The sequence below is a fragment of the Metopolophium dirhodum genome, chromosome 4 (assembly GCF_019925205.1).
Source record: "Metopolophium dirhodum isolate CAU chromosome 4, ASM1992520v1, whole genome shotgun sequence".
In the NCBI taxonomy this organism is placed as follows: domain Eukaryota; kingdom Metazoa; phylum Arthropoda; class Insecta; order Hemiptera; family Aphididae; genus Metopolophium; species Metopolophium dirhodum.
The window spans coordinates 34041002-34064916 of NC_083563.1; the positions used below are offsets into that span (position 1 = coordinate 34041002).

Below are 23915 nucleotides of genomic sequence, written 5' to 3' on the forward strand. Positions count from 1 at the left end.
CCAATCGCCAATGAAAAAAAATTAATTCATTTTTAAAGCCATCAATAATTATTATAGTATATTACTAAACATTTACAACAGAAGTTATTCTGAACATTTAAAATATAGGTTTTTTAATGTAGGTAATCTATAACATCCAGAAAATGAAAATTTTTATTATGCAGTCAAATTTGGAGAATAAATCATAACAAAACAATATTCATACATCAAACAAAGAAAAATGTATATAAATTGTATAATATTTTGATTAAACATTTTTATTGTCGGTTAAAAGTATGTAAAGACTTATCGACGTCTACGCCGTCCCCATCTAAGTGGTTGTCCTACTGGCCGATTACCCTTTGATGGTACATCCGTATCCGGGAAAAACGAACTGAATGGCGATCGAATCACATGTCTGCCGTTACCACTTAACTGATTCCATGGTCTCCAGTGTGTCAAAAACGACAGTGCTCGTTTTCTGTTTTCTGTAACATATAATCACATTCATAGATTTAATTAGTTAGTTGAATTTTCGTGTTCGATTTTTGTTTATAACAATGGACAACAACCATTTATATCATTATCACAATATATAATTATACACCCTTTTCTGAAAAAAAATAAGGAATAATACTTTATATATATGCGCCTATATAACTTATACAATAAGTATTAAGTAGTAAGTACCTACCAACTATTGAACATGATGTCCATCAAGAGCCACCACGCATTCCTTATATGAAATACTAAAATATATTTAGTACTTAGTTACCTATATTATAAATATGATAATACCTATTAAGTCTTTATTGTATTCTTGTGTATTTTAATTTTAAGAACACGACGTAGATTATATTTGTATAATAGTTATTAAATTGTTATATAATTGATATATAGGTAATTGGCTATACCATTTATTTTATATTATAACGGTCCATTATTTATTCTCATGAATAGTTTTTAACACTTTTAGTATATTTAGAATTTTTAATTTTAGATTCTGAGCGTAAAGCAACCTGCTAGCGTAACTACTCTGATCTGATCATCAACATTCAATTACGAAGGAGATTTCTGGGAGAAAATTGGATCTAATGCCTGGTTGGTACTTTTGAGATGTCAAAATTGAAAATGCTTAGTGCTTTTTAAAATAAACGGGAAAAGCCAAGCACAAATAGGTGGACAAGTGAATACCACTCTGATGTACAGTAGGTGTCAAGTGGGTCACTGTAATGAGTGTTAAATAGTTAAATTTGAATTCAATGATAAATCATTGCATTCAAAAAACAATACTGAGCGAATACTGTCCGTCAGCCTATATTGCTAACTATATATTTTTATAATATTATATTTATTTAAAGTAATTTATTTTACTAATACAGTAGATTGAATTCATTTTTGCTGAAAATATTGCATTTTAAAATGTCATTATGTTAATATCCAATGTCGTAATAATTTTAACTTCAAACGCTCAAAAAAAAAATGAATGTGAATTTCTGCCTAAATTTTTGTTTTTTGTAGGTAAAAAAACTTATGAGCAACCATTTTTTTATGGACAATCAATGAAACAAATAATTACGCTATCCGCTACATTTGATCCCCTACCAAAATATCCTGTACCAAAATTATCCGGCTCAAAAACGTCCAGTTAAAAAAATAATATAAAATTTTAATTATGAGCGATACCCATCAAGGCGCTTTAAATATGTATTGTTTTTTTTTATTATTATTAAAGTTAAAGCCTCGATAACAGGATCATTGACATGTATTACTTAAACTAAATTGTAAAGTTTAATAATTTTCATAAATATTTAAAAAAATGTTAATGGAATCTTCGTCAGTGCCCATTGCGTCGTGTACATATGTATTGATGTTTGTAATACTCGTAAAACAATAATATTACATTTTAATAATAATTGTATTAATAGGTCAAACAGTTTGTAACAGAAGAAGAAAACCATTATTTTCATTGAGAATTTGGAATTGTTATAGAAATGTAATTATTTATTACCCGTGAACCAACAATTGTGGAAGTATTATACCTATACTTGTACTTGTACAGCATCGTTGTGATGCCATCGTACGACTATTTCAAAAATATTTTAAGATACAAGGGCTTCAAGAAGCGTAAATAGAATAAACTATTGTGGGTGTAAATCACCCTACGAAAAAAATAAAATAAAGACATAGGCCAACGTCTTAAAAATACACAGTAAACAATTATGAAACTATCAATATCAATTATAGCTATTATATTTACATATTTAGCTATAATTTTAATTTTTAAATATTTTTATGGGTTGCCGCCACTGGGTGACTTCTCCCTTCCGTCAATCAAATCTCATCAAATTCAATTATTGTATAACATGACGTAAATTCAGATTGTAAATATATACATTTTTGTTCGGTAAAAAAATAAAAATAAAATATTTTTTTAATATATTATTTTTATAAATTTGTTACGTTATTTAATGCAACTTTAATATTTTAATCATTAATTGAATATTTTTTTTTTACTGGACGTTTTTTTAGCCGGATATTTTTGTTACAGGATTTTTGGTATCGGATCAAATATCGATGGATATAATTTACCGGACCAAATAACGTGGAAACTCATTAAGGATAAGAATTTAAGTTACATTGATGGATATATTGAAAAAGTCATTTTTCGATTTTCTACATTGTTTCTTTACATAAAAATTTAAGATCCGAGCTTAAAGAATTTTGAATTTAAAAAATATCATTGTAAAACCGTTTCTGTTTTGTTGGTCCACTCAGAATTTAAGATCCAATCGGTGTAATTCACCTTATTAATATATTTCATAGTCAATACGTCTTGAAACTTTAAATGCGTAGTAAAAAAAAATAAGAATTCGTACAATACATCAATAAAAGAAAGACACCGTTTTGAAATGAATGCTTTCCCCAACCTGCTCAGAATCTAAAAATACTTCTTTCAAAAGAAAATCATTGAAATTTGAGTTAAGATTAAAAAAGGTTATGGTATGGGAAAAAAAAGAAAGTTCTTAAATAAGTATAACTGTACATATCATTGTATAAGCGATTTGAATAAGTTTAAAAAACTGCATAAAACATTAAATGTACACAGCATGAAATTATTATAATTTATTTATATATAATATTATAATTCTATGATGAACGTATATATTATTATATTATAGTGAGTATATGCTGGTGAAAGAGAATAGAATAAGTATATTTTCGGCTTGTTATTAATTTTTTTTCCATAATAAAATAAGACGTGGCAAAAGTAAATTATAAACAGAAATATCAGTAAATATATTAATTTTATATTTTAAATTTTGAGAGAAAAAAATAATTCCGCGTTGTTTAAATATAGTGGTATATAATATATTATATTAATCTTTAAAAATAAAATAGTTGATATTTTTACTATTTGTGGAATTTGTTTTTACACAAATCTCAGATTATAATATGAAATTTGATTTGTTAATTGTTTTCATATGAGTGTATTTAACGTAATATATGATAACATTTATACGGTTAAATTATAACTTATACTATAAAATTATGCTGAAAATACGTGCAATTAAAGTTATTAATATGAAAGGTATAATTGTATTATGTAATAATAAAAAAAAATAAAGGTAACACATGTGTTTACAAAAACCTACAGTACTCTCCCTCACAGTTAAAAACCATCCAATGGCCTAAGTTGTCGCGGGTTAATTAATAATAACAAAAAAAAGGTAACACTCGAACAGATAACAAGTAAATTATGTTTATTTGATTTAGTTTTTTTATGGTGCTGAACAGATATATAAACTGAGCATCCCTTGTTGTTCGCAAGGAGATCGCTGGAACAGAAAGCTCATTTCAGTGGTTTTTGGACTTTGGTGTGATTTTAGGTTTGCAGATGAGTTGTGGTCATCAACAAGGTCCTCTGCCGACACTGCGATGCATATAACCACAATAGCCTTTAGTATGGACTATACTCTTGACAGTTTTAGTACTGATTTCTAAGTGGGTAATGATTTTAGATACTTATGTGAGATTTCTTAATTTTTATTTCGTCATGTATTACAATTCTAGTTGGACATCTAGAAGTTTCAATAAATTGGTCAGAGTAAATTAAGTAATTCAAACTGGATTTTGAGGAGAACGATATTTAGTTTGAGGTAGGTGCCTACTCGAAGAGATTATGAAGATTTGGAGTTTGAAGAATTTGACAATTTTTATTCGAGTCTATTTATCACTTGTTAAGGTATAAGGTATAAGGTATAAGGTATAAGGTTAAGTGATCTATTATACTAAGCGTTTATAATATTAAATTTATATATTTTGTAGTATGCTAATTGTTTTTGTCAGCAGTTTGATATTATTTATATTTCTAATTACGATATGTTATATTATATTCTCATATAATTGATCTTTTAGATTTGGAAGTTCAGTTCATTGGTATAGCATAATGTAATTTTAATTCCAAAGATTACAACGTACGACGGTGCCTTCAAGTAGTAAGATTAATTAAAATATTATTCCATATACTAACACATAGTTTATAATTAATAATAATAATTAATAAATAATACTTATAATAATTATTCTTCTATGGAAGGTTAATAAAAACTCCTGGTAGACACTGAGGTTACTGAGACTACTTTAAAAACTGATCGATTGGTAAAAAGTACCAAAATCTCCATTAATATTAGAGATAATAAATTACATATCTCGGCTCAAGATTCTCGAGGAGAAACAATAACGTGTGCCCTAAGTCGGGCTACTTTGATGCAAATTGATAGATAATGTACAAACATTTTGACGTAGGTTACAAATTAAGTTAATGCAAATTATAAGTAAAAAATTGTGTTGGTTGATATTAACATTATATTATACTAATAATGATTAATAGGTACTTGCCATTTTTAAATATATTCGCCGGATATTCTAATTCTTCATCTTCATCTTCTTGAGGAGATCTCCATGTACCAAACCCTCTTCCACTATTATCCAACCATCTTAGCAAATCATTGCCAGTTTCCTCGTACGAACCCTTTTCGGCCGCTATTAAAGTGGTTACTAACACTAGTAATAACACCCATTGTAATGTCATAGTGGTTAATGCCTTTGGGCCGAACCACTACACCAATTCTGAAAAATAAAATTGGTTCAAATTTTTATTTTTTATTTGTTAAACGAACAATAACTAAAAATATATTAAAATATGTATAGCTTATTCCGTTTTATTAATTTTAATTTGAATAGTTGTAAAAACTTCATCATGCATTCTATCTATATTTTAAACAGATGAAATATAACAAAATACTTTTGATCATTCAACTGTACCGTTTAATAATTTTAAAACATATTTTAATGAATACATTATTTAAAGTGGAAATAATAAATAGTATATAAACAACGATTTATTTTTTCATTATTCTAGTACCTAATATGTATCATTTTTATTGTATATCCCACTTTCGTTATAACAACTAACTTATTAGTTAGTTTTTAATTTTGATTATAATATGTATTTGAAAATATACATTTGACTAAAATGTTAAATTTAGTGTCATCTCTATAATACAAACAATTATTTTCATAATAATGTATGAAATAATTTTTTTTTGTCACGTAATACTATCAAGTCGTTAAAATGTTGTGCACAAAAAAATATCCTGTAGTAAATTATATGTGGTTATAAATTTGAAATTAAAATTGATAGTAAATATGTATTTTATATTTATATGAAATATAAATCATTCAACTCAAAATACATGAACAAGCTATTCAAGTCTATTCAAGTACAAGCAATCATCGTATCATATTTAAATCATAGTCAATGTGTTAAAAATAAATCATACCATTGTTTTTACTATGACTTACGTATCAAGTTAGTTCAAGAAAACTGAAGAAATACGATCATAATTTTATCATATTCGATGTTTCGACGTTCATAAATTATTTAAAATCGTTGAATGAAACCAAAAATTATTAGAACAATAAAGATAATAATTTGTAATAAATATCTTTATAGTAATTTTATTGTTCTAACAATTATGAAAAAACTTTATAATAATATTAAATAAGGGTTGTAGATATTTTTATTTTTATAGTTTTTTTCCAACGGAATCCTTGTTCGTGTAAAATGTAATTCATTATTATGATAAATATTCAGAAACTGAGTAGGTTATAAACTTATAAATGCATATATTTATAGCAGTATTGATAGTATCTAATTAAAAATATAATCCTTCTAGTTTTTATGTTGAGATATATTGAAAATAAATTGTTTTGTTAAATCCTAAATTCTAAGTTATTTTTATAATACCTACTTAACAACATATTTATAGTATATTAGGTACACATGAAATATAAGCATCATTAAAATCATTATACATTGAATCTTAAATTAAATGAACTAATTTTCGTTATAATTATTATAATGTTTAAAGTATATTATGTTATTAATATTTTAAATAAAATGTTGAGCTTGTTTAGTAGGTATAACATTTAATATCCATATAACTATATGCAACAATACAATTACAATAATATTCAAGCAAGTGTTTTGTATCAATTATAAATTATCATACATTATAATAATCCATAATTGTCTATCTTTGTTATAACTATTGAAAACCGTTTTTTATGGTTATATTTTATTTAAAATTATTTGTAAATAAATCGTTTAGTTATAAATATAGAATTGTCTTTCAAAAACTATTTCACTTCTTTAAGAGTAATAATATGAGGATGTGTTGATTCAATCGTTTTGGAAAAGCAAATAAGAAGACATTTATATTCTTTCCGAAACTTCACGTAATATTGCGATTTTTATTTGAGACTGAATATAAACACATCAATATAAATTTTTTTCAGAAATCAGAAATCTTTACAAAAATAGAACAAAATATAATGAATTCAAATCTTTTCCTATTCGAATACAATTGTATTATTTGGACTACCTTTATTAAACGGTTATTTTGCACTTTGGTGATTTCTTTTATAGGCATCTTGTCGAACAATGGATAATAATTTGGAAAAAAATTAAAAGCAAATATTAATATTTTGAACATGAATAATAATAATAATATGTTATAATATAAAGATAATACAAAATATAAACTTATATTTTTTTTTCTTGCGTATAAATTGCTATTTGTTTCGTACAAAATTGAACTGATAAAATGTATTTATCAAATAATAATTATCACGATCTTATTATTATAGGGAAAAACGATTAGCTATTAGAAGACTAAATGATGTTGATGAAAATGATATAATTTTATTTGTAAGTAGTTATTATTATCATTATTTTGTATTAAATATTTAGAACACATAACTTAATTTAGTTTTGAATTATATTTTGCAAAAAATGTAAATTAATACAATTAAAAGTGTTATTTAATATTATTTATCAATTAATGTATATTATAATTAATTTAAGTTTAAATTAAGAGTGTGGTACTGAGAAATATTGTTCTTATCTATTTCTACAATATCCTGCTCAACTTATTTTGTTAAAACTTTAAAAAAAATAAACCATTTATTCATTATTTGATTTATGAATTTAACATGCTTTAAGGAAACTATTCTGTTAGTATAAATGTATAATACTATAACAATAGTTGGGCTTAGCTTCGGTAGTTGTTGTAAACATCAACATTTTTAAAAATAAAATTCTAAGCAGAGCTTGGCTATTACTTAAATTAGAAAAAAATATTTCATTTAAAGTAATAAAGTACTAGTATATATAGGACGTAGGTAGTAAATGTGTGCTAAATTTCCAATCTATTTAGATGACAGATGTACTGAATGACTGTGCTAAGGTATTTATGTACTATCCAAACAAGTGTTAACCAGTAAAAAGCTTTGTACAACCAACGGCTATCTTGTTCTACTTGTAAGATCTGTAATAGATTAATTTGAAATTAAACTACCACAAGTAAAAAGAATCAATGGATGGAACAACAATAGAATAATAAAAGATTAAGAAAAAAAAATTAAGACATTATTAATTTGGTAATAATAGTGAAAACCAGCCGAAGCTTACTGAAATCTCACACACGTACCTATAGCTATTATTCTCTACCTGTGCACTTTATCGTAATGCGATTTTGTACATTAAATGATTGAACAAAGTTTAATGAACTCTGCAATATACTATTAAACATTTTACTTTTTACTTTACTAACTGGTTACTACCCGGTGTTTGAATTTGTAGGGGTCGAGGTGGGCAGAGAACTTCTTTTTTAAAAATATTATAACATACCTCTTCTAATTATATCCTCTACATAAAGAACTCAAAATAATTAAAATGCAAAATCGTATAATCTCCCTGGCTGCAAATTTCCACATTTCACAACTAAGATCAACAAGCTCAATACACTTCAAACTATATAATATATCTACACCACCTCAAAGATGCCTAAATGAGGTTGCCCACACGACCTATTGGTTTTATTAGTAAGCTTACCTGGTACCTACCCATTATTATGTAGTAGTATTTTGTAATATTTTATATTACAACTATTATATTATTATGATTATAATTATCATCTCGTTAAAATAGCCAAAAAATAATTATTCTGTTTATATCCGTAGATTTAGATAAAATATGCCCTATAAGCTACAAATGTCTTATTTTAGTTAAATAACAATCAGATAAAAATTATGTTCCTATAATCAATAAGAAATGTAAAACTTCAGGTACGCAAATGGCTTTATATTTTTGCATCCTTCTTCTATTTTTTTTCCAAATATACCTATACTATTATTTTGAGCTTAACTTCAGTAACTTTTAGAAACTGATTTTTAACAAAGTCAATTTTATATTTATAATATTAAAGAGCTTATTGCTTAAATTATATGTTTAGTGTATATATTTTTAATATTTACAAATATGAAAAATGAAAAAGAATTATTATTATTTTTTTCGTAGAACTATAATAATGAACTTTTTGCCAATAAAATAATCCTCCCACCCAATAACATACTTATATAATGACTCTTTCATGAACAATATAGTTCCAGGGATTCTATGGTTTCTTATATTTTTCATAACATTAACGAACAAAGGAAGATGACAAGTTTTATATGAGTTGTTTGACCATCCTACCGTTATGAACAGTAGAAGTGTTTGTATGAGAACAGTTTTAATTTAAATTAATTGTTATTTGAGTGACAGTAAATATTTTTAAAACGTCTCTAAAATGAAATAGGAAAATAGAAAATTTGATCAAGTTATTGTTATAGACCTTTATTCAATAAGTACAAAAATTAAATTATATATAATATGTGTTTAATAAATCAAAATGTGTGACGTGTTACATTCATTTATCAAATGCCAAAGCTTAGTAGGTATTGATATACCGTTCTGTTTTCTGTAAGTACTTAAACTTCAACCTTTGAGAATGTATAAACTGTCATAAAATATGTATTAAAAATCACTGACTCTGTACTAAAGTACCAGTTTTGTTTATGTTTGTATTTTCGCGAAAATTTACAAATTATTTTAAACATTTTCGTTTTGAATATCATACCAACAATACAATTATTTTTATTATTTCTGATGGAAATACCGAACGTCTAGATAGTAGATAATAACATAAAGTAACTTGTAAATAGTTAGTAATTTGGATTACATTAATTTATATTAAAATGTTGTCCTAATATAAGAACAAATTAAATATTATATGGGATTTACGAGTAATAAAAATAGTACACACCAATAGTACAATTAAACAAGTAAAATAAAATCAAAACTTACGAGAAATTTCAATGTTATAGTGATTCAACACGTAAACTTCAAATTAATTTATAATCATTAATCACAATCAAAATATTAAAACTATCACGAATTAGTTAATTTTTGATTAATGGTAGGTATTAGTATAATTGGTTTAAAAAAAACGAGCCTAAACGTAGTAAAAATTATAAAAAAATCTATATAACTATAACATGACATACTACGATAAACATCTATTAAATTTCAAAAAAATATGTGTTATCCCTATAATAAAGTATTTTAATGTAAAAATTATTGTAAAAATCAACCACCTATTAAAAGGATTTGTGATTCTGAAAAACTACGGAGAAATTCCAAAAAATTACATCACAATAACACCCATCTGTGTTCAATATGTCTCATCAATATAAGAGCTACAAAAACTTTTGGACTCTTTTTTCCTAGCACGCGACATTTTTTTTCCATATAATTCAGTACTGACAGTTGAAAATTATAAGCTATTTAACACAAAACTTTGAACTCAAATGGATCACCTATTTAAACTAGGTAGGTAATGAAATAAGTAAATAAAGTTGATACGAAAATTATGTTTATAACCCAAGAGAATAAATAAGAATACACATAGGTGCCTATACCGTACACGTACCTGATAAACATTACTTAAATTGCCTATATCTATAAGTAAATTGTTCATTGTTAATATAATAAATATGAAGATAGTGGACATTGTCTCCGAATATAGGTTTATTGTAAGAAAATTATATTCTATAAATTATAATATATTGTTAGTTAAGATTCAATACAAATTTTAAACTTTAAACTATTATTATTGCATCAAATTTTAAATTGTATAAATAATAATATTATATCAAAATGTAGGTTTATTTGGTTACAGGAAAACATGATTCTCATTTTTCGATGTACTATGTGTGCCTATTGATTCCTTACACTATCATCATTAATTATAATTATAAGGTTGTTGACCTAACTACAAACATCAAACAACATTATGTTCAACTTGTAATTAATCTATTTTGCGACATGCTCAAGATTATATTTCAAATGACCCAAAGTTTGTAGAACACACTAAAACTTGTTAATGTTTTTTTTTCTATTTGTTTATAGATAAATGGACTTTTGCAAAATTAAAACATGTGTAAATTTTTTTTTTATATCTATTGAAATTTATAATAGTGCGTAGCACACATGACGTGTAATAAATGTAAGTATATGTGTTTGTGTATATATGTATTAAAATTTGTATATAATCTAGTCCAGTCAAGAAAAATAAATTATAATTATTTTTTTATGTGCTTCTTATGCAATCAAAAACTATAAATATTATATCAAATATTAACGTATTTGAAATTATATACTTATACAGTAATACAAACTTTAAATTACTGTTTCTGTAAAATCGTGAAAATTTCACTTATCACACACATTTGTTACTAATATAATAAAATATGGGGTTACGGAGTGGCCGAACGGACTAAGGCGTCGGTTGTGACGCACACCGACGCTGGTTCAAACCTCGGTTCACGGGTGGCATTTTTCTTCGGGCAAGTCACGGTGTCCGGAGAGAAGTGCCGCCATCCCCCACCCGGGCATGGCATATATCCACGGGTGCCCACTAAAAAATCTGCCAAAAACTACACACACGTGTTACACCTACAGTTCCCTCCACTACAGACAAAAACAAACAGCTAATGGCCATAGTTGCCGGGCTTCACGATCAATTTAAAAAATATATATACCTATATGGGCTATTGTATACTAATATTGGAGCAATAGAGCCAATAGGTACTACTGAAATTATGAAATGCACGTAAATATTTTAAAATTAGTTAAGTGAACACCACACCCACAAGACGTGTTGTAACCGTCTTTGCAATGCAGATAATAGATATGCAACATTATAGAGTTCAATAGAATCAATTTTGTGTTGTTAGCTTCAATATTAGAATGAATTTACCCACTATCAAACGTGAAGGTTTTTCAACTAATAATGAGTATGTAAAATATTAAAATATAAAAATGCTCATAACTTGCTTAATAATATCTAACCTATAAGTTTAATAATAGGTAAAATTCCGTCCAATATTTTAACTAACAACACAAAATTGGTTCTGCTGAACTCAAATTGTATGTGTTCTACGTTTTATGACTGAGACAACACATGCGGGTGTGAGAATACCTATTGTGACGTCCTCCTAATGACAACATTTCAGTTTAATAGGTATATCAAATTATAAATATTTAATTGTATTATTCTTACACAGTAGTAATTTTCATATTTTTCTTGGATGTGTTATGAAAAGGTACTAAAAGCAAACAAAAGTATATAAATTATTTTCCCTTTTGATCTGAAATCATTAGATACAATTATAGATATACCTAATAAAAAAACAAAAATTAATTTTAAAGTCAAAAGTTTTGCAATCTAAAACAATTGCTCCTAGCTATAATTCTATATTTCAAATAAACCTTAAAACGTTTTCTCACTCGAGATAAAACAAAAATAAGCAAAATTAGTCTTACAGTATATACAATACCATAAAATCAAAATCAACTTAAATATTCTTGAATACCCTTGAATTGATTGTTATCAGCACAATTTACAGCTAATCACAACTAAAACATTCTAATATTAATCTATTATTACACCACAATTTTATCTTGGGTAAGACATTCCTTATACGTTTTTGTTCTAAAATTTTCCCGGAAATTGGTCGTGTTTATGAAGTAAAATAATGTTATAACTTCGGTGGTTGTTACTTGTTAGTTGTTAGAAGTTACTTAGATATTACTTATATCACTACTGCCAATACCTAAGTAATATACACCGCAGCACAGACATTTTGCGTATTCAACAATATGTCATTTAAATATACCTATACACTATAATATATAATAATATAATATATTGGGTCTATTACATTTCGGCAAAGTATTCACTCATATTTGATACATATAAGAGCATGTGTTTAGTTGAGTTAACAATTCCGCACATAAATCATTCATTTATAAGCTAACTATATAACAGTTATTAGTTTGTTACCAAATAATATAATATTATGTAAATTATACGCAGTCGTATTGTAACCAAACAACTTATTGAGTAGGTGTTAAGCAATTTTTTTTCTAAATAATTATTCGATTGATTTTTTTTTTTATTCTATAAATTTAAATAGTTAGAAAAAATATGTATTGGAATAATATCCTACTCTGATTTTAAGTATGGATATTATGTAGATTTTCTTGCTTAGATTTCTACACTTTTTATTTGTTGGCATAAAATAAATATTATATTATCCAGGCATATTTCAAAGTGTAATTATCAATTGCGTAATTTATCTCTCTTAATTTGTAATCAAGAACATCGCAGAAATATAAGTCTGAAGAATAAAGTATCGTTATTTTTTAATAAATTGTAAATAAAATATAATATGAATTAATAAGTGCCAATAAAATGGTATAATATAAATTATAATAAGTATCTATATGATATAAAACACGTGCAATTATTTTTTGACTTTAATACAGTGTTATTAATAATTTGTTATTAAGCTAAAGAGCCAGGGCTACCCTTCATCCAAATCACATATAGTTATAAAAAATGATGACAGTGAAAAAATAGGTTTTAACGTATCAATTTAAAATTAAGTTAATTGTCGTCAACGGGTGGTTCCATTCTAACTCATTCATGTATGTATTCTTACCACATTATCAGCGTATAACCTTATTGTCCATTTCATTGTAAAGATTATTTATTTAAAATAATAATGCAAAAACAAACTTTACCTACATGGCTTTTCAAACTATGTTTAAGCTCGCTACGTCACTCTGTCCAATGCTGGATAAAATAGTTTACTCTATTAGTTTTTCCCAGATTCACAGTAATGTTATTCTATCTAATAATTCTAAACATATTTATAATTATTTATTTGTATGTATATATACTTTTGTTTATCTCCATCTATTTATAGTTATATCCATATAATTTTTAAGTTCTAAAAATAAAATCTAGTTTAAAAACATACAAATTTGAGAAAACTAAACTATAAAGTATATGGAGTGAAAACGAATGAATCGGGTGATCTTAAACGTATTAAATAGCACTTTTAAAAATCATCAATAATCACAATTTAAAAAGCGTCCCTAGGCTTTTCATTTTTAAACGACATTAATTCATGTAACAAAAAATGTACGAATCTGATAAACTACAAACGTATATTATGTATTCGGAATAAAAGTTTTTTCGAAAACAACCAACAACTGAATTACAATTGCACAACTTCTAGATGTTTAGTGTTTACTCTATAAAATAGTACACAGAATTCGTTATGCGTTTTGGCCTTTAAAACTCTACACCTAGCAGCCTAGCACTATATTCCATTAAACATTCACATAATGTACAAATAAAAATACAAATTTACGACAAGATTTTCAGGGAAAATATATTATTAGTTTAAACTATAAATATAGGTGAAATACCTGTGATTTTGAAATACAATAAACGTTTTATTTTTCTATTTATTAAAAAAAAAAAGTATTGTAAGGTATTTTTTTATTATTCTCAGTAGGATATATTATATGCATTACAGTATCTATATATTGAGAATATTGCAAACTATTTTGTGCGATAAATGTGGTTAATATAATATAATCTGACAATCGACATTGTAAAATTAAACTAAAATAACCAAATAATACTGATTTAAAAGTTTTAATTCTAAAACAAAATATTAGGTATACGCTTACAATAATAATTCTTCTATAAAATACCTACAAATAGTACCTAATGCATAAAATAAACTTTATATTACAGTGATGTTATTTTTTAAAGATGATTTGAACAAAAAAAGGCTATGTCAACTAAAAAACAATTCACATGCATGTAACTAATTATTCCCGATCATCGGGAATTGATCCTGGAAATTCAAATATAGTATAACACGACTATTACTATTACTATTCAACAACGAATAAAGCAACAATACGTTTTTCGAATAATACATAGGTAGGTACATATAATAATATGGGTACCTAATACCTACATTATACGCCTGTAGATTCATGGATACATTTAATCCACAATTATTAATCACCTTCTTTTGTCAAAAGCCATTTAATACTGGAATTCTAATGCATTTTCGAAAACATATTTAATTAACCTCAATTTGAAAAATCACCTGGGCCTGCATTGTAGTGTGATAAATTATTAGATATTTAAAAAAAAACGATCACCGTGGTTGTTTATTTAAATCGAATTTAATTCTTTTCATTCTAGTGTATTGAAATTAGATAAGTTGGTTTATTAGGTAGATATTATACAGAAGTTCATACCTTTAACCTTAAGAATACACTATAATATTATATATATATATATTAGGCAGTTGTCAAACTCAATAGAAAATTAAAGTAAAAATAAAATAATTTACAATGTAAACAATATAATATTAATATTATACTGCTTTAAATTGTCAATATATATTATAGTATAATATTTCAGGTGTTGTAATTTAATATGATATCTACCTTCGGAGAATTTAATTTCAAGTGTCAGATCTAGGTAAGAATTCATCTTTAGTTATTCGATGTCATTTCACATTACTATTTCTATAATCTATAGGTATACAATAGTCAATATCGATATGCTGATATTTTAAATGGATATCAAATTAAAAACACGCTGTATCATACGTTGGTGCGGTGTATTAAAACTAATTTATTCTCATTGTAACAAATCGATTTCAAAATAATTTTAATTTAAAGCCACAGTATGAATTAATAGTAGAAATTGGTTCAAAGATATTGTATAGGTATCTAGCATATTATTGAATTAATTCTTTTAGTAAAAGTAATATATTGCGTACTAGTATTCTAATGTTTCAAATTAATGTTAAAAATTAATTTACGAGAATAATTAAACCTCCTATTGAATACCTCAACGTTTGATATTTGATGTTATAAGTTAAATGTTAGTATTCTAAAAATATTATTATATTCGAAAACATCGATGCTTAATAGTGATATATTGTTTTTTGCACTGCTATTCAAGTTTAAACTTCAGCAGGTAGGCAGTAGGCACCTATAATTTTTTTTTTAATTTATAATAATAGTTACATTATTTTTAAGTTTAGATTTATAGCATGATAAAATATTAAATGTTTTAAATAATGAAAACTACAAATAATAAACATTTTAATACATAATGATTATTTTTTTAGTATATTTTTATGTTTTTCAACAAATATTAATAATAGTTTTAGTGAATTCAGCCGACTCAACATGTTGTTTTAAATAAAAAAATTTTTATACTGATAATTTATTGACATATTAAAGAAATAGTTTTTGGAAAAAAGTAATTTTATATACCCAGGTACATAACCGCAAGACTTTTTTAACATTGCTTTATTACTGAAAATTTAAAAAAAAAATTAGAACACTAAAAAAATTGATATTTAATAACAATAACATCAATAATATAATATAGTTACTTCAGGTCTTTTAATTGATAAACTTTTATTATTTTAAATGTTCGTTAATTGGCAATAAGCCACGAGAACATATTATTATAGTGGAATTTAATTTAACTCAAGCAGTTAAGTACATACTACACAATATATAGCAGATTGTTACTACACATTTTAAAAATAATTAGTAATTAATAACATGCTGTAGATTTTAGTAGGTACCTGAGTATCGTTTTGAAAGATTATTGAATGTATATAATATGTATAATGAAGTACAAGTACAAGGAGTTAATAATAGACTGTTCGTCTGGGCATAATAATCTATAGATAATATAATTACCTATATGGTATTTGTTATATTGAAAATTGAATCACGTAAGTACCACAATATTAATTTAAATTTAATAAAGATTAATTTCAAGTTATTTCTGAGGAGGATAGGCAGTTCAAAAATCTATAGGTACCTCTACCTATGTGTAAGGGTTATAAGTATTTTATACCATATTATGTAGATAGTAATGATTTCTGTATAAAGTAATTTGTGCAGTACCTTCCATACCTAAATGTTTTTTGCCTTTAAATGTAATATAAAAGCTGTTATAAATATATCGTTCTATAAAATTGCGAATACAACTTGATCCCCATCTTTTATCGGCCTTTTAAACGTGTTACACTATCATGGGAATGTACACTAATAAAAATACAGTAACAGTAAAAAAATTGCCAATAAAACACATAACCTTATTATTTACCGAAACTGGCCAAAGAATTGTGTGTAACATAATCATAAAAGAAAATAATAAAATTCAACCAAAAAGAAAATAAACGTCCACGAAGGTCAATATTTAAAATATTTGTTTGCTTAACAATATGTTTTGTTTAAACGCTCGTCCCTGAATAATGTAGGTCGATATTTGTATGTTTTTTAGAACGTATAATTATACAACTATAAGAAATAGCTACTTTTTAAAATTAAGTTTTAAGTTTTTTTCAGGGGGGGGGGAGGCATAGGAGAGGGTTATATTTCAAATATTTGTTAAATAGTTATATTTATAAATACTTAGTAAACTTATAAAATAATTTACAGTTGATATAATTATTTACTAGTTAAATATTAACTATACGAAGAATAAATCAATAAATTAGTGTTCGTATTAAACATATTGCATACCTATTAAATAAATAATTAATATATGACACAACACACAATCAGTTATAATTTATTGGAATACATTTTTTCAACATATATTCATATTATTCAGTTATTATAGTTTTTAACATTAGGTATGTAGGTACAGTATTATTATTAAAAAGATATGGTTTTAAAAATAATATAATATCATAATAGTTTAATAAATTTAATCACAATACATCGTTATAGTTAATATAATGGGCAGATGTATTTTAATTTTTCATAACATACAATAAGTAATTCAAAAGTTAAATAACCCAGAAATAGATGACGCGAATTTAATATTGTATATTGTACCTACTGTGCATATAATTATAAGTTTATATTAATTAGTACGAATAGAAAAACATCCTAAAAAGACCAGCGTATGCGAACATATCAAAAAAGGTGAACAACACTACTCACGTGCGAGATTCAACCAAAACCTCACTAGAATAGTTTAGGTACGCGATAGAAAAAAACGGATTACTGTGTGCAGTGAAAATGTTTTTAGCTCCTTTATCCCGCATAGACTTGTCAAGACTTAAATGAAGTTTAAACATCACTTCGACACTGTATGAGCCAATTCCGAGATAAAAATGTATGGTAAACTGACTGAAAACAATTCAATCGATACGATATCATTGTTAGATGAAAAAATGTCTTTCAAATCATACAGTTGTAGGTGTGGGGTATTAAAAATGTTTATTAAGAACTAGAAGAAAAATTCAAAACAATACCACGACAAATATCTATAGGCAGTAGGCACACTAAAATACCAAACCAATCTATATGTTGATGTTGTATAAAGAAAAATTAGATTTGTTGAATAACGCTACTTCGATATAATATTTATTTTCTTACATTTCTACAATCAAGTATAGCTTTTATCTAAAAAAAAAATGTGCATTTAATTTTTTTTTATTATTAAAATAAAAGTTTCCTGACATGGTTATTTCCTTCTGTTTTGAGAATATAATTTTTCCATTCAATAAAATGTTTAAAAATTACTAGAAATATCTGCAAAATGTAATGTTATTATATTGTTTATATAATATTATAAGATAAACTTTCAATTTGTTTCAAACTTACAAAACAATAATTAATTTTGGGTTTAGATTATATTATTGAAAATAATGAAAAATTAATAATGTCGATACTACGAAGTACAATTTCCATGTAATTTCCGAAGTCTATAATATATTAATTAATTTGAATTTTGAACACATTCAAGAATGAATTCCGAACATAGTGTAATATATTTAGGTAAACATCCATATAGTATATATGCTAAATAATTTACGTACAACATATTAATATCATATAGGCAGATGTAATTTATTTAAATGTTATTTGGAGGATCTGAGAATATGATAGTTAATAAAGTACCTATACGCCATACGGCTATACTGTATAGTTACATAAATATAAATATTTATCTATTTTAAAAAAATCAACCAAAATGAATTAATAGTTGATAATTATTTAAATATTATAAGATTAACATTAATAATTAATTACATATCTAAAACAGTGTATTTTCAGTCAGAAAATGCAATAAATACTATTATTATATAAATACTGAATATTAAATACTTTAGTTAAAAGTTATTAAGTTTATTGATTATATATTGTTAGGTATAATGATATAAATATTCAAGTATTGTATGAAATAATGTAAGCAAGATTAAAATCCAATGGTTAACAATTATACGATTGATAAACTTATTGTTAAAGCTGTTTTATTTAAAGTAAATAATATACTTATTTAGACTAGGTACCTATATGATGACAATTGTATATTATACAATTCAGTAATTACATAGGTACATTATTAAAATATTAACTAACACTTGATTACAAATTACAATATTCACCTCATCGGATGCGGAATTGGTCATCCCCCTCCCATGACCTTTTTTAAATATTTATATATTAACATAGGTAACTAATAACTTAGTATACCTATGGTATAAGACAGTAACTAAAAATCATATTATTTTGATTAAATCTCAGAAAAAATCAGCCTTACATCCCCTCTCCCACCATAACAAAATCTTTTGACCACTATTTATATTATATTATTATACATTTATACCTAGATAATAAATACGATTTATAGATATTTTTTAATTTATTGCCATTTTCTAAAAAGTACCTATCTATTTAAATCTGTACTAGTGTACTTATAAATTATTATTCTGATAGGTACATCAATACAAGCAACTTGATTTAACAAATCAATGATTTTATTTTACAAATAAATAATAACTAGCTGACAATACTAAATAGAAACACATTTTTAAATTACAAGTCCAGACAAAAACTCAATGGCCTGTCTTAATTATTAATATATATTATGTACAATTATTGAGAATCTATTCTTCATATTATTGACTTCTTCTTTCTCTTTAAATATATTTTGAATTTCGATAGTATTTATATCCTTTACTAGTTCCTATGAGATATCTTATAAGATAGAATATACTCTATTTTATAAACCATTTCTTTACCAAAACACACAACGTGCATGGAGAAAAATACAGTAAAAAATGTAATAAAAATGTATTAAAAATTGAAATGCCTACCATGTTACTTAATAATGTTTACAATATTATCAACAAATAATTAAATCTGTCGTCAGAGAGTTTGTATTATCGATATTTGCGAGCGGAAAACTAATGCAGTAGAACGAATTTTGTAGTGTATTTATTTTTTTAATTAACTCGTCACTAGTAACTAGTACGTTTCTAATAAAAATATGTATAATTCAATTAAAATCCTTACAATATATACCTATTGGTACTTCTATAGCTGATCCTGCGATGACAAATTAAATTCCTGTAGCTTTACCCCTTCATAAACTCCGTTAAATGTTAACTACACAGATTTTTAACACAGTTATGTTAGGCTGTTTCGACCAAACATAAAATACAGGTCTCAAAATTACATTCGTTCATAATACGTAATTTTCTGTAACTTATTTCAAAAATATATAAATAAAAAAATTATAGTGTTTTGTGAGTGAACTAAATTCAACATTTGTTTGTTGAAAAGTAAAAAGTAGCCTATGACTTATCTTACTGAATCTATTGACGAAGTGACAAACATGTCATGAAAATCGGTCCGAAACCGTGGATTTGCATTAGGGTCATTCGTTTTAGGCCGTTTTATTAATCAAAAACATTTCGTTCCAAACTAAATTCGTATGATTTGTGCAACCAATAGTAAACTAATCGCAATAGGGTCATTCGTTTTAGGCCGTTTTATTAATCAAAAACATTTCGTTCCAAACTAAATTCGTATTATTTGTGCAACCAATAGTAAACTAATCGCAATAAGTGACGTAAGAGTCAAAAAAGGCAAATAAAGTAATGCAGTTACTGTGGATAAGCTATAGTGTCACGCAATTTACTGGTTTTAAACTTGCATAGGAATGCACCTTCCACTTTTCAATAGGTATATACTATATACCAGTATTAAACATGGATCATTAATCCCTAATAATACATAATCTATTAAAGATTTTATTCATACGACAATATTTACGATACAGCGGGGACACAGTGTTGGTTTTAAACGTTTCTCATCGTCATCATCGCTTGGCACAAACCAATGTTATAAAGCGTGATTCACCAAATATGCTCACCCAATTTTTCTTCTAACTCAACAACAATGCAGATATTCAAAATCTGATTTTTGGAATTTTTAAATATACTTAAATAACCATATTATTTTAAAATTCTTGAGAATATTGGTACTACTTAAGAAGTGTCATGATGGATATACAAACTTCTGTTTTTTTCAAATGAGGACCCCCTTTTATTCTGTAAATTATTTATCGGATCATTTTTTTGAAAATTATAACTTATTAGCATCAAAATTCAAACGAGTCGTATTTAAGTTATTTTACTTTGTGTTATAAGGATAATATAGGTTCATGATAATAAGTTTGGAAGATAGTTTAGGGCTATGGTCGTTTAAAAATTTTTATGATTAATATTAATCTATACTACCTAGATCCAATGTTATCTCTATTTTATATTTTTGTAATACCATTTTTAAATACAATATTATTATCCTTAGTATAAACATTTTATTATCTGAGAAACTGCTCGTTCGAATTTTTAGCTATAGGTACATTAAAATTAATGAAGAAAATGAAGAAAATAAATCCACTAAATAATCTACAGTAAAAATGTGGAATTCTTATTTAAAAAATAGAAGTTTGTATCACTTCAGGAATCTCTTTAAGTAGTACGAAAAATATCAAAAATTTAACAATGCGGTCTAAGTATATCGTTTAAAAATTCCAAAAATGAGAATTTGAATAAATTCAGTATTAAAACGGAAAATTAGGGGTGAGCATGCTTGGTGAATCATCATGTATAATAACATATTTGAAACAAATGATAATAAATAATACCATATTCGAAAAATATTCTAAATATTTAGTTAAATATTTATTTTACATTGCAAAACTAATGAAATTTTGAAAATATTATAAACTTCACTTTAAATCTGTGATTAATTTTTAATTTATAATTTATCAAGTATAAACATCAAACCTAACGTGAAGTTTTTATAAAAAAAATATATACTACTTCGATCAAATTTTTCTTTCAGCATTATAAAATGTGTTTAAAATTGTCTTTTTCTTACTATTTTTAAAAAATATTACGCAACTATTATACTTATTGGGATCTATACTATACTATTTCTATTCTATACTATTGTTTTTATTTTTATTTTTGGACTTATATTTTTACTTCACGATTTGTTGCAATCTAATGAAGTATAATATATAATATAATGAACAATAAGTAAGTACCTAAAAAGAGAAAAAAATATTTCACAAAATGTAGAAAGCTCTCATTGAAGGAACTTTGACATGAGTTTTTATAATTATATTATTAGTTGGTATTAATAATTTACTGGCATATTTTTTTATGATTAGGTATTATCTACTTTATGTATAAATAAACAGTTTTTTAGTTATATATATTTAATATATATTGGTTATTATTTGTGAATAGCTTAAAAAAATATATAAATCCCTATCTATAAATGTTATAAAATTCAAAATATTGTTAAAAATCTTTTTGTTTTTTGTTTATTAACTGATAGTTTTAGTAAAATAGTTAATATAAGCAGATAGAACTAAATAAAATGTAAAAATGTACTTACGTCTTTTTCAATAACAATTTTAGTCTGTATGTATGTGCACGACAAAGCTCCGGTCAGTTTGATTTTGACGACTGGCTTCTGTGTGTCTGCGGAAAGCTCTTAAAGCCCGAGTATCCCACCTGTTGAAGACACGCCTCCTGTGAAAAAACTGAAACACCCCCGTAGCTGTCATTAGCTTTCCACCCCTATAGTACTATCACTGACACTACTACCACCACACAAAGTCCACGGTGTATCATATAAATAATATATAAACAAAATTAGAGAGAATACGAATATTTCTTCGTACAAAAGGAACATGAATATTTCCATAGTAGGTTTCTATAGTATAAACTATAAGTAAAAGGGATGTAGTTATTTATTTTGTAAATTACTACATTTTTTGATATCAATTGAAAACTCGTACCTATGGAATTAAATTTTAGACTTATACTTAACTTAATCATAATTTTAGGGTACATTATATTTAAATTATTTTTGCTTTTGAAAAATGTACATACTTTGTATTTATAATGGTTATTACTATAAAAAACTTACATAGACTGGAAAATTAGCCTCAGAAGTTAAATAAAGATACGAGTTATAAATTATATTACCAATGGTTTAAATTATTAAACAGACAATTTGAATCCAAATGATCCTCTTTATACTAATTGCAACTCTGTAGGTCAAGAGGAGTGTAGATATATTTATATACTTAAGCAATTTTTGGACACAGTATAATTTTCAAATATGTTAGCTCTTATTAAATGATTTCTAGATTTTGAAATACTTTTTTTAGTTTTTGTCTATAAAATATAAATGGTGATAAATGTATTACAAGGTTTATCATAAGTTGATCAACATAGAATTTAAAAAAAAAGTTTGGCTTAAACTCTGCAAAATACATTTTTAATGAATTATTTTGAAGTCCAAATTAACGACATTGACGACATTGGGAACATTCGGACATATTAAATAGGTAATATAATGATTTATCTACAATCAATTTTTGTTATTTTGTTATTATAAAAAATATTAACAACCGAAACTTTGTTTTGTGCTATTTAGGTACCTATACCACCGACCTATTCACGTTGACTTACAACTTAACAAACAGCTAGAAATATTATAAGTTATAACTATTATAATATGATATTTGCGATTTGTTATTGGCAAAAATTAATTCAATCTATACCGTATTACTATTAGAATAATAAATTACTAATAGCAAATAACAATGTAAATAACTTCATAATTAAAAATCCTTGTATATCGACTGACAGACAGTCTCCGCTTGAATGCTTATAATCGCTTATCATATTAAATTAATTCAAATGTGAATGTTAACACATATAATATTACAGTGACCTACTCAATTTTTAGG

The 23915-nt window shown here is 25.3% G+C and overlaps 1 protein-coding gene across 1 annotated transcript; it reads right to left on the reverse strand.

Annotated features, from left to right (window-relative positions):
• Positions 1-140: 140 nt before the first annotated feature.
• On the reverse strand, positions 141-22687 carry LOC132943299 (uncharacterized). The gene is made up of 3 exons (XM_061012233.1): positions 22550-22687; positions 4882-5112; positions 141-467 (listed from the first exon to the last, which is right to left on the reverse strand). The coding sequence occupies exons 2-3, from the start codon at positions 5072-5074 to the stop codon at positions 286-288; spliced, it is 375 nt and encodes a 124-aa protein (XP_060868216.1). The 5' UTR covers positions 5075-5112; positions 22550-22687; the 3' UTR covers positions 141-285.
• Between the last annotated feature and the right edge of the window lie 1228 nt (positions 22688-23915).

What these genes read in the sequence shown, in the direction of transcription:
- LOC132943299 (XM_061012233.1), bottom strand. Translation starts at nt 5,074, where the DNA reads ATGACATTACAATGGGTGTTATTACTAGTGTTAGTAACCACTTTAATA. An exon ending in GGCGAATATATTTAAAAATG is followed by an intron (nt 468 to 4,881) that starts GCAAGTACCTAT and finishes TATATGTTACAG; the next exon opens with AAAACAGAAAACGAGCACTG.